The following is a 17,058-nucleotide window of genomic DNA, read 5'->3' as shown; positions in this document are numbered from 1 at the left end:
TAGGTTCAAATGCTAGTTGTGGTTCTGTGGCTTTAGCAAGCCTCCAGACCTTGGTCTGAGCCCGGGAGCAGAGGGAGTGGTGTTCAGTGAGTGCTGTTAGCAGCCACATCCCACCCTCCTGCCAGGCTCCTGTGTAAATACGTCCACACTCCTCCGGTCCATGAGATTTGCACATAGTGCTCAGTGTGCACTGCAGACTGAGATTAGATGGATGAATTATCAAGTCAGATATTTTCCATCCTGCCCCTGCTGAGTGTGTGTCTGAGCTCCTCCCGCCGGCCCCGATTCCACTATCCCATCAGTGTCTGCTCTGGAAGTGGAAGCTCATTTTTGACATTTGCCTAAGCAAAACATAATTAGGAAGATAAAAATTCTGCTACCCGAATCATCATATAATGTATTCTCAAAGTTGAGTTGTATTTGATGATATTTATAAATCCTCAGCTGGGAGGGGGGAGTGTGAGTGCACAATATTTTTTAGCTTCCTTCTTTTTTTCTCTTTTGCGTTGAGTGCTCACTCTACTGGATGCTACTTCGCATATGTTTCTCATTTAATGCTTGCAACAGCCTCATGTAGGTATTTGTTCCATTATACAGAGAATGAAGCCAAGGCTTAGAGGAATGACTAACCTGGTCTTGTCACATAGCTGGCTGTGACTGGATGGGGACCTAGGTCTGTGTGACTGTGAAGCTTGTGCTCTTAACCACTGTGCTAAGCTGCACTGCCATTTCTTAGTGATGAGAGGCTATGATAGATATTTCAACCAGGAGTGGGATGGAGTGGACGTGAAGGCGCGGGAGCTTTCTATTCTCCCTCCTCTCTGCACCGAAACTCCCTGAGCAAAACCATCGTTTTGTTTTAGAGTAGATCTCCAGCTTCTCCATTTGTCTCATCAAGACCCTGATCTAAATGCTAATTGTTCCCCTTTCCATTTTTGGTTTTGAATCTTCCGGTGCTGAGGAGGGGTCAGTGGAACAAGCCCGGCCCCCATAAGTGACATTTACCGAATAAGTGTGAAGCCTTGTATTTCAGCAAAAGGGCTGTAGAATAAAGGGTGGTGGAGCCTGCCCAGTGTATAAGCCTGATGCCAACTCAGATAGCCGAAGACCAAGAGGGGGCCAGACTGATTTTGTTGGTTCCAAGGTCATATTTAAGATCATTTTTATATAAATTAAGCAGTCGGCAGATTCTGACTTGCTTAAAGCCCGACTTTATCCTAATTGCAGCAGCCTTGTAATCATAGGCTGCCTTATCAGTCCAGTGTTCACAAAGGAGTTTTCAAAGCCAGTAGGTCCCATCTTCAGAGGTTTCATGTTATTACTGGCTGATCTCAGACTACAGAGGGAACCCTTGGTGCTCGTGCATGGTCCATGGTCCTGCTGGGTCCCCATCTCTCTACCTCATCACCTGCACGTTCTTGGTAGAGCCCTTACTGTATGGACGCTGTTCTGGGCAGCTGTTTCCCGGAGGCAGGTAGCCAATTAGAGATGCCGGCAGGGCCTGTGTCCTGGGCCTCGCTCCTGAAGGAACTGCTGCTGTCCCCCATTTTATCTTCTTGTTCTCATTTTTATCTTCTGCCACTTGGTAGCAGTTTTCATACTGAGGGCATGTGAGGTGGTCATTATTGTGCAGCCCCCCTCCTTCCCTCCTCATCCTCTTCTCCCAGCGCAGCCTGTTCCATCACCAGCATACCCACATGTCTATCTACATGAGCAGTAAATCTCATAATCCTTTCTCTCTCCATCTCTCCTCGTGGGAGGGTCCACATTAATGGAGTGCAGGACGGCACGTGCCAGGTAGATTTTGCAGGCATTTGCGCCCTGCCCTATTCGGGAGCTGCATTTTGATCTGCGTCCTTTATTCCTCTACCCCAAGTGAAAAATTAGGGTGGCTGTTCTTCACTAGGGGACTCAAGGCCCCTGTTATCAGTTCTCACTTAGCCTGCGGTTTTTGAGAGGAGGAGGGAGGAGGTGGGAAAGTGGTGGGAAAGTATAAGGGGAGTGTTAAGGGGTGCGTGGTTTCTAAGAGGTGAAGCCATAGGCATAAAATTACTGTAATTTGTTTTTAAAATCTAAATCTGTTTTCTTTATATAAAAAAAAAACTGCAGTTAGTGAACTGACACTGTTAAATAAATTGAAGTGTAAAAATGTACACATAAAATACAAGCCCTCCAACTGCCTAATCACAGACATAAAATAAGTCTCTTGCTTTTAATGTAGTTTTTATCTTTGATTAGTGAAATGTATTATAGTGTTGAAACTTTACCAAAGTTCGATACTTTGTCCTTTTAGTTACTACAAAGAAATCAGGAATAATGGCATAATTTCATTTAGGAAAATTATTAAGGTCATGATTTTTTATTTTTACGATTCTTTTGTGGAGAGCAACTATGTTTTTCAACTACCTTTTTCCTTTTCTATTGCTTTTATACTGCTTTCCTCGAAGTGAAAGGCAAGCATCAAGTGTTGGTTTTACCCTGTGGCTTCACTTTGGAAATTCTGTGTTTCTTCCCGTGAAGATACCTCCCGAAGTCTGTCTGGTGGCATGTTGTATGGCCAGGCGGTCTGCATGGCAAGGCTATTTTAGTAAAAAGGAGAGAAGATAAGTCTATTAAATGAGTGAATGAGTCCGTTGAATTGAAAGAGAATGATTTGTTCTCTCTAATAACTAATGGTGCTCATTATCCCACAGTAAAATGTGTATCATTTTTCTGAAATCCATGCAAGATTATTGCTACTGGGCTTAAATAAAGCAAAATTTTACTCTTTTCTATCTGTGAATAGGACAAAAAATAGAGTATTACTCTTTTATACAATAGCCCCATGGGAAACATGGTCCCTGAAACTTGGAACTCTTAGCTTTTGTTCTCCAGACGGTAGGTTTTTCTCTCTCTTGTTCTAATGCAAGTTCTCTGTATTCTGTGGATCAAATATTCACAGTGTGTGCCAACATCCAGACGGTCTTCTGTACCTGGCAAAACAGGCCAGTGCTGAGACTAGTCGAAAGTTCATTCCTGAATTTTATGTTTTAATACATTTATATTTCATGTATAATGCTACTTAGAATTATATAATAGCTTCCCTCCAATGAGTGACGACTTGTGCAATGCCTGTCAAGTACATTTGTTCATGGTCAGTGATAAAATTCCAGGCCTTTATCTATACGGGCAGTTTTCTCATTGGTCCTGAGAAAGTACCGATGTTTGAAGCATGTGAGAATTTACCATTTAATTTAATCTCTGAAAGAGGTGCTTAAAACAAGGCAGGGCACACTTAACCCAGTATGTTCCTGGGTTAAATTAGGAAGTAAAAATTCCCTTTCTTAAAAAATGGTACGTCACTCACAGTATAGAAGGTAGTTTCTTCTCAATAGACAGGATCCGGTACCATCTTCTAAGAAATAAGTGCAACACAGTGAGCCAGGCGGTGTTTGGGGTACCTTTGACAGGCTCGGGGAGATATATCTACAAAAGGTGGGAAGCGGAATGAGTACAGGTGCTTGGGAGTAGAATGATGTCATCATTAGGTACCTCAGGTATCCCTTTATCAATCAAGACTTTTTTTTTTTTTCATGATTAAGCTCTTAGAAGAATGTCCATACTTGTCATTTCCAAACCTTAAATATTCTCTATAAAAGTAAAATTTAAAAAGTGAAATCACACCAAAAGCAAAGTAGGATATTAAGTCTTGTCAGCTGATAAGTACCGCCACTTGGAGGATGGAGCGCCATTCCAAGTGCATTGTCAAATGGCTCATGTTCTCAGTCCACTTTTGCATTCATTGAGTGGATTGATATTGAAGACCTGCTGTGCTCAGCATCTTAATGGGCGCTGTGTGGGGTACAAAGTTGTCAGCCGTGGCTCCTTTACTCAAATTACAGCCCCGTGGGGCTGTTGAACCATTACTGTTGTTGGGAAGTCTAGGGGATAACATAGTGCATGTCCCAAAAGAGGTAAAATAAAGGATTATTGACATTCAGGGGAAGCAGAGACCACTTTTAGCCTCACTGGGAAGAGTGTATAGAATTGGAGGCATTGTGGGAATGCGCTGTGGAGAGGCCAATATGGAGTGGGGAATGGTGTCTGTCCCCACCTCGCACCAATTTTTCCAGCCCAGTGACACCTCATTCATGGGGTAACTCATGCCATGCCAATGACTCCCCGTGGCACTAACATTATATTGGTACTAGCATCGTATTGGGTTGGCCAAAAAGTCCGTTTCCTTTTTTTCTGTAAAATAAAAGATACCTTTTTATTTTCACCAATAACTTTATTGATTGGATATTTTGAGTATGTCGGCTATCTCCCGCTATTGGCTTCTACTGGGTAGAGGCCAGGGGTGCCACTAAACGTCTTCCAATGCATCAGACAGCCCCACAGCTAAGAATTATTTGGCCAAAATATCAGTAGTACCAAGGTTCAATCAGTCACAGCACCTTCTGTATACACTGCACAAGTCTTTTTTGTGTGTTTCAGTTGCGTTTTTACCTTTCTTGAAATAAAGCATAATATGGCAAAATATTGTATCTTTTCTTCCATCTTCAGTACTAAAATGGCTGCACAAAAATTCACCAGTTTTGATAAGCTTTTTTAAATGCACGCTGATATGACAGCTGTCAGAATACAGTCTAACAGAATTGTTTTGAATGAAGTTAAAGACCCCTAAACACCACTAGAGCCATCGTATGGAAAAAACCAAATGAACTTTCTGACCAACCCACTGTACATACGAGGTCTGTCCAGAAAGTATTCAGCCATTTGCTGTGAAAAATAGAGACATTTATAGAAGAAGATACAAGATACAAGAAACACCGCACGTAGGACAATGATGCCTCAGTCCCCTTCAAAGTAGCACCTTGGGACCTCACACAGTTCTCCCAATCGCCATCAGCTGCCCCGTTATATTTTCCTGAATCTCATCATTGGTCTGAAATCTCTTTCCTTTCAAAGGGGGTTTTAGTTTTGGGAAAAGCTGAAGTCGCAGGGCACCAAATCTGGGCTGTAGGGGGCCTGAGTCACCTGGGTGATTTGATGTTTAGCCAAAAAACTGCACAAGATGTGACTCATGATCGAGCACGTTGTGATGAAGCTGCCAATCACCAGCTGCCCACAGCTGCGGCCTTCTGAATGATCCAAATAGTTTCCACGGAGGAATGTTCAAGCTTCATGCAAAATTTGATGCAGATTCATGGCTCTGCTCGCATTTTGAATATGACGCCCACACAGTGCACACGCTCACTCAGTGGCATCTACCACCCCCACTGACTAGTACAGTGAAGTCGTCATTGTTCACGCATGTGCATTCCAGTCTGCTATCCTTGGCTGCCAGGTTACATGGATGTCGCGCAAACCGTTCTCATTCTATTAACAATGGCTGGATGTTTCCCGGACAGACCTTGCATGTCATTGCTTTGCCGCCAAGTTTTTTAGCTACATACAGAAAAGGTACATAAAACCTAACTGAGCAGCTTGATGCATTTTCACAAACATATGCTATTGTAGTCAGCACTGAGCTCAAGCAACAGTATATTACTGTATCCCCAGGAGCTTTTTGTGTTCAGCTTCTTTCACTTAGCATGTTTTTGAGATTCATCCATCTTTTTCCATCTATTAGTATTCATTTTTTTTCATTGCTGAGTAGTATTTCATGGTAGATATCAGTTTATTCATTCATTCTCATGTTGATGGACATCTGAATTGAATTGTTACCAATTTCAGGTTATTGTGAATAAAAGCTGCTAGAGTATTCATTTAATCATACTAAATTTTCAGTTTGTGTATTGTTCTCTAGGAAGTCCAGATATGTGAAACCCTGGATTCATGCAAGATAAATGATTTATTTCCTAAAAGAAGTTTTTAGGAAAATTTCACAGTAAGCTTTCATTAATTAGCTTCCCTAGTAGTTTGAGTCATATTACAAACAATTGCTTGGGAATACCAGTTACTGTACTTGTTTGGAGTTTTATTCATATGGATTTTTCCCTCTTGCTCATTTATGTTAACATATAATTGGCTTTACTGTAGTTATTTACAATTATATTAATAGAGACCTTGTCTTTTAGAGGAAGAAAATTATTTGCTCAAATGTATTAGCCTCTCTCTCAGCTGTGTTTGGAACTTGAGTTTCAAACAGCGTAAATACTCCTTTGGGGATGGGGGCATGTGAACGTTCTAAAACCATGTAGTTTACAAGGTTTAGAAAGTACAGTATAGGAGAAATAATTTTGTGCTAAATATCACATTGGAGGTATGTGTGATAAGAGTATGGTGATCATAAGTAAAAAACAGTATTGCTGAACTCCTCCACCCCAATGCCTATGATGTTACTTTCTATAAATACTTCTTGAAACATGAGAGTTTTGATCCTGTTGCCAGAATAATGTGAGATCCTATAAATTTTCTAATTATAAATGACAGTATTTTTATTTTATTGTACTGTCCCTTCTGCTCCACCCTCAAGAAAAAGTGGTGTGACTAGATCACTAAAGTCACAGTAGTGAATTACGGCACGCACAATTTCTGATTATTGTGGGGGAACTCTTGTTGTTTCCCTAGAGATCTGGTGCGAAGCCCAAGCAGGCTGCTCCTTCTTCTATCCTGTGCTGGACCAAATGATCAAAGTCACCTGTCGAAAGCTAGTCTAGTAGAAGTGCAAGTTCCTTTTATCAGATGGGGGGTAAAGTTTATTTCTTTAAGCCAGTTCACAGAAAGCATCATAAAGATTTTGCTTTAATGTGTCATTTCTGACAAAAATAACCAATTTTGGAGAGACGATACTTAACAAATGGAGTTCCATGTAGCCGCTCTCTTTTTGCCCATTTAAGAATTCAGATTCTACCTCTAGGTGGCAGCACCAGATACTTTTTTCCTGTTGTTTTACTACAGCCTTAATGAGTTATGTATAAGCAGGAAAACTTTCAAGTCTCTTGAAACTTCAAAATAAACTGCTTATTGTCAATTTTGTGAGGATTTCAAAAAAATCATGTTGCATAAGTTGAGGGCCTGTTTAAGCCTGGATTTTGACCTTTAAAAAAAAAGATTCTGACAGCAGTGATCCTTATTTTTTAACATGACATTATATTATTTCTTTAAAAGATTTAATTTAGCCCTCTGTGACTTGCCTGTTGAACTTATAATTGTCCTCCCAAGAAAATAACATTTTATGACATTTTTGTATCCAAGTAACTTGTACAAGGATCATTACATACCTAATACTTTAAGGTAATTACAGTATTTTCTCCCTTTATATATTAAAAGTATAACATTGACTTATGACCAAGAGTGCCGAGATGAAGAAGTCCCTTTTCTTGAAAAAAATCAGCTTGGGAATAGTAAATCTGAAGTAATCAGCTAGGCCAGTTGGCTTTGTTATATCCACGGGGAGATAAGAGTCGTATCTGATACGGATGTTTAAAGTAGACATTTCGTAAGTCCCAATATTTTTCCATAGCTTTTGCCTACTTGTTGGGCTTTTTTCCATAAGTAGCATAGCAAGGTAGCCCGTGTGCAGTTTGGGCTTACTCAGCAGGCAGCCTGGCCAGGCCTCAGATGCACTAAGTGGACCATAGCTGGAGGACAGGCCTAGAGAGAGCTTTCACTGCTTCCCTGTCACAGCCTGGCCAGTTCTGCACATGTGCAAAGCTAGCGTTTCGTTCCTTGATTTTCAGGTTGTTAAAATATTTTGTCTTTTCTAAAATCCTTGCTTATTATTTTTTTCTTTTCCTTTAACTTTTGAGTAATAGCTTGGAAATTGATGGATAATGACATCATCAAAGAAAAGGTAAAACTGCATCCTCATAATCGCAAATAAAGCAAAACATTGTGTGAATACAGTTGGATTCACAACTAGAGTTTAAGAAATTTGCAAGTTACCCTTCACTGTAGAGAAGAAATGACATCATTCAACGGGCATGGTCCCTCTCACTCAGTTCCTCTGCCCCTTCCTCACATACTTCACTAATTTGCTGTTTCTCTTAGGGGATCGGTAACTTGTAAACTAAAAATGTGCAGTGAGTCTTGGGGCCAAGTGACCTATGTTACAGTAATTCGTGTCACTAGCCAAGAGCCATTTTTCAAGTTGTTTTGAATGTGTATTCTTTGTTCTTCTTATATATACACTATCATGGTAGAAAATACTCACTTTGATCAATTCCTACAAAGAGCAGCTGTTAACTGGCTATGCAGCATGAATATGTGTTTCATATTCCAAATACATCATCTTGAATGAATATAGTCTGGATTAAATGATATTCATCCATTCTTTTACTTTTTTCATTCGTATGACATTTACTGAGCATTTACCACGTGCCAGGCACCATTGAAAAGTTTGTCCTCTAATGTCTTATTTAAACTTCAAAAGTGCACATCCACTTTGCAGGTGAGCAGCCTGAGAATCAAAGTGTCAGCCTTATTCTTTGTGCGGCACCTTCCACTGTGTCAGAGTTAGCCTCAAGTCTTTCCAAATTGCTGGATGTCACTTGACAATTGGCCAAAAAGGATTTAGGATCTTGTCACGGAATTCTGAAAACATCTGTTAGATTATCTACCGATGCAGCTATTGATAGAGTCAAATCCATTTTTAGATGTTTTTGATATTTGAACTTACTGCTCAGTAATGTTTTATATTACTTACCTTTATGCTAAAATAAATATGATTGCTGTCCTTAGATTTCTAAACAGCCTCGAATGCTTAGGGATTTCTAAGTTACACTCTCAAGAAAATACTATAAGATATAGTGTGGAGTAATTATCTTGAAGTATAAATTGAAATAAAGGATTTTGAGAGATGTGCTTTGACCAAAGGTAAATTAAATTGGTTGACCTTCAAATGTCTATTTTCTCAAATAGTTTGCGGAAACATGATAGCGTAAACTATGCATCCGTTGATTTCTTGTGTCATTTTGATTGCAATATGGAAGGTGTATTTGGTTTCAGGATTGTTGGGGATATTTTGTCCTATAAGATCTTTTGATTCATTGTTTTTCACATATTTTAAATTTCTGAATTCAGAACACCGAAAAAAAAGACCCATATCGTGTTGTGTCTTATATGCTGCTACTGAATTTTAACCACTGAATTAGATTGCAACCTACATGCTGTTAACTACTGAGCCAAGATGTAATGGACCACTGCATTGAAATCGGGATTAGCAGTTGTGTCTGCACTTGAAGGAGTTGTAATAGCAGTGAACTTGTTTTCTTTAATGGGATTTTTATTTTCTATTCTCAGTTTTAATGGTAATACTTCGACTTTAAGAGATTTTCTTAGTAACAATGAACATTTATTTGTGATTTCACTGTAAGAAATACTTAAACCATCCTATAGAAGTAGTTAGTTGCTTCCAAACCCAAATGTCCGCTGGCATATTTCTGCATGTTTCTGCATTAATGCTGTTTACTTGTTTTATTTATAATGTCTTATAAAAAGAGACATTTGTCCATGTGATGTGAGCCTCTGTCTTGAATTCAAATGATTGTGTGTGTGTGTGTGTGAATTTAAAATTATTCTTTTGTGAGTTTTTGGGGGGGTTATTTTTTGGATATGGGGATTCAAATAATTTTACATTTCCGACTGTTTCGTTTTCTTTTGTATCAATAGGACTTGACCCCACCCAATTTAAAGTCCATCATTATCATAAAGAGGAAGAGAATGATGCTCTATTCGGCGGCCCAGCGCAGCTCACTGATGAGGAGAAATATAGGGACTGTGATAGATTTAAATGTCCGTGCCCTGAATGTGGAACTGAGAATATTTACGACAGTGTCTTCGAGGGTTCGGTTAGTTATTTCTTTTTGTTTCCTGTTTTCATTTTGTGAGTGAACTAGTATAAAGGCCTTTTCTCCCCAGTATAGGTTTAAAAAGGAAAAAAACATAGCTTTTATGTGTTCAATACTGTTTTTTGGCTTCCTTGAGTGCTTGGCCTTGGTTTTTAAATGGAATCTTTTAAAATATCTAAATTATCCTAAAATATTTTTATTGTAATTCCTCAATTAGTAACCTGTATTTCCCCACTCCCAACCCAATTTATTAAGATTTAGAGCAATATTTTTCTGTATCTTAAATCAAGTTAATGGGAACTACGTGTTTTGGGAAAGTTTTTGTTTATACATCCCACTTGCCTCCTTTTTGACAAAGGTACTCTGATTATCTTGTCTGCTGTCTTTGTATGTCAGACACTTAAGAAGTCACAGGGAGACATTCCTTTCAAGAAGTACTGCCAAAAAATGTATCATTGACCTTGGATCAGAAGTTGAAACCTGGCCAATTTACTTGATTCCACTGAAAGTGTTACACATGTACTAGCCATTGGCAAATGAGTAGGCAGCAGAACCGTGCGAAACCTTGAAACCGAAAGAAAATGCATCCTTTATCTAAATTAAAAGTAATTATTTTAAGTTAATTTGGACAAACAGCAGATGTTTTGCATTTTTTTGAATCAAAACAAAGCAGTCTTTGGAAGCAAGTGCAAGGAAGAGGCCGACGCAGATCAGCAATACTTGCTAAATCCTTGAGTTTTGCTTCATTACAGCTGTAAATAAGATGGTTAATTGCATGGAGGCTTGACGACTTGCAGATGGGCTAACTGTGGAAGAGCCGATGTCAAGCTCTGAAATCTCTTCCACCTGGAATTGCTTAGCGTGGCGGGCAGGGTTATGTACCAGATTGGAGCAGGAAACCAAGATGTTTAAGTATCAAAAAGAAAAACACATGCTCCAGAAACCCCAACAGTTTCCCTATATATTTGCTTTGTCTTTGTTTGAAATAAAACAAAACATGACTTTTTTTTCCAACTACTAAGAGTTAATTCTTTCAAATTTCTACTCCTCCTGCTCTTCTTCCCCCATATGCATTTTATGGGGGGTAGGAATTTTAGATTTGCTAAGCTGACAAAACATGATTGCTTTGTGGCGTAACACTTAACTTTTAGGCTTTATTTTTAAAATGACGTTGACGATACGAAAGCAAACTAATGTCATTAGTGCGCTTGCTTTATCCTCAACTTTGGAATGAATGAGGGCAAGTTTGAAATTTTGGTATGTCTAAAAAGGATGTTTATTTCCGATAACCTCACTTTGCTGGTATTTTCACAGGGAAAATTAATGTATCCATAGGGTCTGTCATGTATTGAAGTTTAAAAAGTAAGTGATTTTAGGGTTTTCCCTTCAACTTCATACTCCTCTATGGTGGCGGCAAAAGCGTGGAAGGTGTATGTGACTAAGGGGATCTTTGGGAGAAAAGCAGTTGAAGAAATAGGGATAGAAACTCACCAGTAAAACGAATGATAAATGTTGTACACCGGGATAGCGTATAAGTTTTTAAGCATGGGAAACCTCTTCTAACATTTTGTGTGCTTGTCTGGCTTGGCTTCTACAGGGAACTGATATGGAGCCCAGCTTGTATCGTTGCAGTAACATCAACTGTAAGGCTTCACCTCTGAACTTTGTGGTGCAGATGAGCAACAAATTGATCTTGGATATTAGACGTTACATTAAAAAATACTACGAGGTAAGTATCCATGACTTTTTTTACACACACAACTTGAGGTTTGGTACTTGTTATAAAATAAAACAATGTGGCTTTGTATTTTTGTTTTTCTTATGAAACGAAAATTTTTATAAGTCTTGGGAGGAAAATGATTTGCTTTTCCATTGGGTATTACATCTCTTTCAGAGAAATATTTTAAATAGTGAATTTTTTGCTTTTAAGGAAAAATGAGGGTATATAATCGGGAAATGTTTTAAGTTATTGTTACCTACATAAGACTAAATTCAATGGTCACTCAGCTCTTTGGACAAAGGAGGTAAACTCAGTGTTGCTTCTCTTTGGCGAGTAGAGCCATAACGTCATGTGTGGTGATTTTAATAAACGAAGACTTTGTGTTTATGTGGTAATTGAAACCATTTCATAGCTTAGCTGTCCGAGGAAATAAAACTAAAAATCTTTTAAATTTAACTGCAGTTTGTGTGGTTTTTTAAATGCCAGAACAGTGAATGATCTGTGTTAAAAAGGCTTTTTTCAAAGTTTTTGTTTTGCTTTTAACAATTTCATATGAATGAGCTTTTTCCTCTTCAAAAATTAAAAAAAACCTACATTTACCATTTGATTTTTCTTATTGTTACATTATGTCATCTGTCACCTAAGCAAAATTTCTATTACTTGAAACTTCACTGTAACTTATTTAAAGAAGCTACATTGGCAAGGCATTTCCAAAAAAGCTCGGGTTCTATTAGGTAAGACCCATAACTCTGATCAATCTCTTTCTATAATTTCTACTTATATATTAGTTAACAAAGAACATAGCATTTTCTTATTTAAAATGGATCTCATGAAATGAAATTGGAATATTAGATCAGTAGGACGAAGAGTGAAAACACAGTTCCCAGTATTGTCATTTTGGAGTAGAATAATTTGTATTTGTCCAAAAAAAACCAAAAACCAAAAAAACCCAAGTAAGTTTGCTTGAAGATATTTTTTAAATAATAATTACGGCTACATTTTGGGAAATCTGCAACATTTCAGTGAATAATGAACAGTTGGATGGGAATGAAGGTTATCTGTGGGGTCACGTTCCGCAGTAGATGAGATGTTCCGCACATGAAATGTTAGGCCTTTATTTAGCATGAAGAGCCCAAATCAAAACTATTCAGCTCCTCGTTTACAGACCTCACGGAGCAGAGTATGATTCTTGACTCTTGGGAAGAATTCCGAGTGTTCTCTCTGTGTTTAGTCTATGAAAATCTTCACCATGGAAATGTTAATACTAGAAGAAACTCCTCTATTCCCTTCTATAAGAAGGGACGATCTGTTTTGACTAAGTTGGGAATAGGCAGAAAGATGATCTTCTCTATAGTAAGAAATACGCCCTAACTGAGAGATGGATCTGTAACCTAACTGTGTGTGTGCTGTGCTGGTGTTGGTGGTAGTGGTTATATGACTATTTTTCAAGTTAAATCGCCTCGTTTTGTGGATCTAGCATATGCTCCAATTGCCTGCCAGCCATCTCACTAACAGCAAGTAACAGTTTTCCTGTAGTTAGTGCCCACTTGATTGACTTTTTGAAAGGAATTCCTAATGAAAATATCCAAATGTCACTCTTAAATCGAAGATTGATATGACTAGCCTCAAAATTAGTGGCCTGTTTCTCTGCTTTCTGATCTTGGCCATATGATTCGGTGGGAGAGGAAGAAATCCATTATTATTTTTATGGCCCCATGTTGAACAAATGTTTCAGATATTCTCAAGGTCAGCTTTTATACAGAAGGCTCATGCACCTCTAGGTTCTACTTCATTGGTAGCCTGCTCTCTTTCCTCCTCACCCCAGACTTCAAAGAACTTTTGCAGGGAGAGGGACATGGTGTCGAGTTTCTTTTTTGTTGTGCCTCAAATGATAATGATTACAGTTGGTTCATTGTGATGTACCTCAGTGACGGTGGTCCAGCTGGAGATTAATACGCCAAGTATACAGAAGACAAGGATAGTAAGTACAGCCATGCCTCATTTCGTTGTGCTCTGCTTTATTGCACTTGTGTTTTCTACAAATTGAAGACCCTCACCAGTGAAAGGATTACGGCTCGTTTTATTTAAAGAGATCCTTGCTTCATCGCGGTGATCTAGAACTGAACCCACGCTATCTCGGAGGTCTGCATGTACTGAAACTAAGTGACTGTTCACTGAAGCTAATGACCAAAAGCGTTCCCTCCTATTTTGCAAGGTAAAAAATACTACCCACTGGACATAAAACTTGTCAGTAGGACTGAGAGCAAGTCTCAATATTTTTATTTTTTTTTCATTTTAGTTTTAGAATCACTGCAGGGAAAGTACAGCCTGCATGGAGAAAGGAAGGCATCTCCATAAAGAAGGAACTTCAGGAAGACAGTGGAGGACTATGGTACTTGACCAAACACTATAACCTGCTAAGGAACATAGTTCTAGATCACCAAGAAACTGCACTATCAGGAACAAAGGGATAGAAATTTAGGGTAACAAAATATACTTCTAAATCGTGTTTCTTTTCAAAAATACATCACATATCCTGTTACTTGATGTCACAAACAAACGGCACTGACTGAATCAATGGTGTAACGAATATTAAAAATAGTATGTATCTGAGAATCGATCGACATCATATCATACCATTTTAATACTGACTCTTTTAATAGGAGAGTAAACACTTTTTCCTTTCTCCCCATATGGCAGTGATTGTATCCCTTGAATTCTTACTTCCTAGAACATTTAAATTTCAATATACATAGAAATACCAAATGCACCAAGCAGGATAGTTTAAGTAATACAGAGTCCGGTACGAATAATGCCCCTATTTTATCACAAAATCATAAGCATGTAATTGCTTATGATTTTAACATAACAATATTACACTCAAGCCCGCCATATGACATGGTAGGTGAAATGTTCACTATAAATTATTACATCCATATTATTATCGTACAGAGCACACTCAAGCAGGCCTTACTTGTGCTCCACCCTGTATATTAATTTCTTTAGAAGGAAAACAACTGTAGTGCTTTATCCTGAGATTATATGAAACATTGAAAGACTTAGAGGTGGCACAGAAAGCTCTAATTCAAAGTTGATTTTGTGACTTGGTCCTTGTTGGTCCCTCTGTACCAAGTTAAAATTGAACTGGTATTTTTTTGGTGGGAGGAATCATAAAAAGTCCGTTTAAAAACTGTGTTTCTAAGCTGTAAGGGATGTTTTTGAAAGATTCGATTTCAGAGCGGAAAATTGGTGTGTGCTCTCCTCCCCCCAAATTCTGCATCAGAGAGCAAATAGACACACACATACACACACACACACACACAAAGGGAGAGAAACACTAGCTAATCTAAATTGGGAAATGAAGAGGGCTTTTTTTAAGCATGAAAATTTCATCATCTTGTCAGCTGGCAGAATGCCTGCTGTGTGGATTCACAAAGGCTAAGAATTACACTTTCATGAAATTTTCCTCACTAACTGCCCTGGTTAATTTGAAAGATAACCCACTGTTCTAATTCATTCCTCAATTGGGCGGTGCAGGTTTTATCTTTGATCTGACAAAGCATTTGTGTTAATCGTTTTGGCCCTCCACTAGACACTCTTGGGATTGTGCTTTTACAATAAATGTGTCTGTGATAGCTCTTTAGTCTATTATACTTACAATAGATCCATAGAACTGGTAATTAATTCTCCACTGCTTTGGAAATGGGAAGAATAGGTGTAGCTCTGTCAAGTGCTTCTGGGAAGTTTGTTTAGCTGGTTCATTTTTGAAGTGTTCCCCTCAGCCATCCATGAAACAGCCACAGAAGAGAGTCTGAGATTGGGATGCTGCCTACCCTGAAGACTTGATCAGAAATGGGAACTCTGACCCTTCTTGGTACCTGGGAGGTGGGTAGTGGCTCATACACTTTCATCTCAAGTACTATTAGTTATTGTATGATGTACATTAAAGCCTAATTTTAATACTTAAAGAGCCATCTGGTTCTAAAGGTGGGTAGTCAACTGAAAGATGCTCCTAAACTGTCACTGGTGGCTAATAGAGGTTTTTAAGTCTTCCAGTGGGCAAAACGTATTCCTCACCAGACTTGCAGTTTCTAGCCACGTGTTACGGAGTATTACTTAGATCACTTCACTGGGATTTTTAAACATAGAGATATTCTGGCCTTCCATCTGGAAAAATTGACAGTGAACAGCTAGACGGTGCTGTGCCTATGATAATTGTCAATTAATTGCTACAGCCAGAAATTGGTGGTTGAATTCCTTAGAAATTTACTCCTGGTTTTACAGGCTCAGAATTTTTCTGAAGTAAGCTTTCTGAGGGCAGGGGGCCGTTCTTTCTTCTCTGTCTCATCTGTGACTCGTGCCACAGCCCTCGCTCTCAGTAGCGTGTGCATTTTAATGTTCAGTAACCACAGGAACCCACAAATAAAGGTAACACTTTCTTATTTTTTTTAAATTTTACAATGCTGTAATGCTTCACATGGGAAGAAGGTTTATTAATGGCATAGAAGATTCTCGGGGTAACACAGACTTCCACAGGGTGTTGGAGTCGTGAAAGCATGGACAAATGAAGCTGTTTTCAGTATATGCCTTTCTCCAAGTTCATAACCTTAATTTGTTTTCTCTCCCAAGTGGATATCAGGCAAAGAGGCATTGGCCACAAGTGTTTTTATCACGATACAAAATGACATCCTGCGTGGACATCCTGTCATTGTCCTGATACGAGAACCCCTCTCTAAGTCCGTATGCTGTATAGTAAGTGGATGCCTAGCTGTTGTTCCTCTCTTTCTCCCGCCCTCTCCCTGTATTTTTCTCTTTTACTTCTTAGCATATTAATTGCAGCTTAAGCCACATTTAAAAAAAAAAAAATCTCTTTGGACCCACTTTTTTGAGGAATTCCAAAAATAATGACCAATGTCTGTTGCCTCATGATGCAGAGACTTTCTCATGCTCTCATGGGAATAAGGGAGCGTTTGACCAACGGCGCTGACCCTCAGTGTGCTGCTGGCCGTGTGTCCCCCTGGAACGTGGCACACATCCAGGAAGGGGAGTGGCGTGCTTTGTAGTGTGTGGAGAATCCCTGTTCGACTTGTTTTTTTCATCTTTGCAAAAAAAAAAAAAAAAAAAGTTAATTTTGGAATGGATCTGCCTTCCTGGAAGACAAAATTAATAACCACCGAACAGAATAATGTTGGTAAGCCGGAGACTGAATTGAAGCTACCTTTCACTAACAGTGCAAGAAGGGCAGAGTGAAGTGTTGTGGAAAATATTTGCTCCACCCAAATACACACCTGTTCAGCCTCACGGGCAACACAGTCCATGCTGCCCAACAGTGCGTGACGAAGGATCATTTCTTTGGCAATTCACAAAACTTGATTAGTAATTAAATCTGCTAAATTAGAGATGAAGCAGCCTCCTACCCCATCGCTCTCTCCACCCTCAGCCATGGAAACAGTAACAGGGCTACTCTCATTTCCGTTGCCCTTGCTTTCCAGTATAGCACCGCGGCATGACCAAGCTGGATGGTGTAGGAGCATCTGTGGGTTTTAAAGCCATACAGTGATG

At 39.0% G+C, this 17,058-nt stretch overlaps 1 protein-coding gene across 4 annotated transcripts in view; it reads left to right on the top strand.

Annotated features, from left to right (window-relative positions):
- POLA1 (DNA polymerase alpha 1, catalytic subunit) overlaps positions 1–17,058 on the top strand; it is a 299,926-nt gene that overhangs the window by 133,573 nt on the left and 149,295 nt on the right. For all 4 annotated transcript variants that reach the window (XM_053917486.1, XM_053917487.2, XM_053917485.1 and 1 more), the window contains 2 exons: positions 9,598–9,776; positions 11,374–11,505. In XM_053917486.1, the coding sequence (XP_053773461.1) occupies positions 9,598–9,776; positions 11,374–11,505 (311 nt within the window). The remainder of the gene's footprint in view (positions 1–9,597; positions 9,777–11,373; positions 11,506–17,058) is intronic.

The sequence above is a fragment of the Desmodus rotundus genome, chromosome X (genome assembly GCF_022682495.2).
Source record: "Desmodus rotundus isolate HL8 chromosome X, HLdesRot8A.1, whole genome shotgun sequence".
In the NCBI taxonomy this organism is placed as follows: Eukaryota; Metazoa; Chordata; class Mammalia; order Chiroptera; family Phyllostomidae; genus Desmodus; species Desmodus rotundus.
Note: the sequence above shows the minus strand (reverse complement) of the source record. Positions and strands in the feature narration are given on the sequence as shown.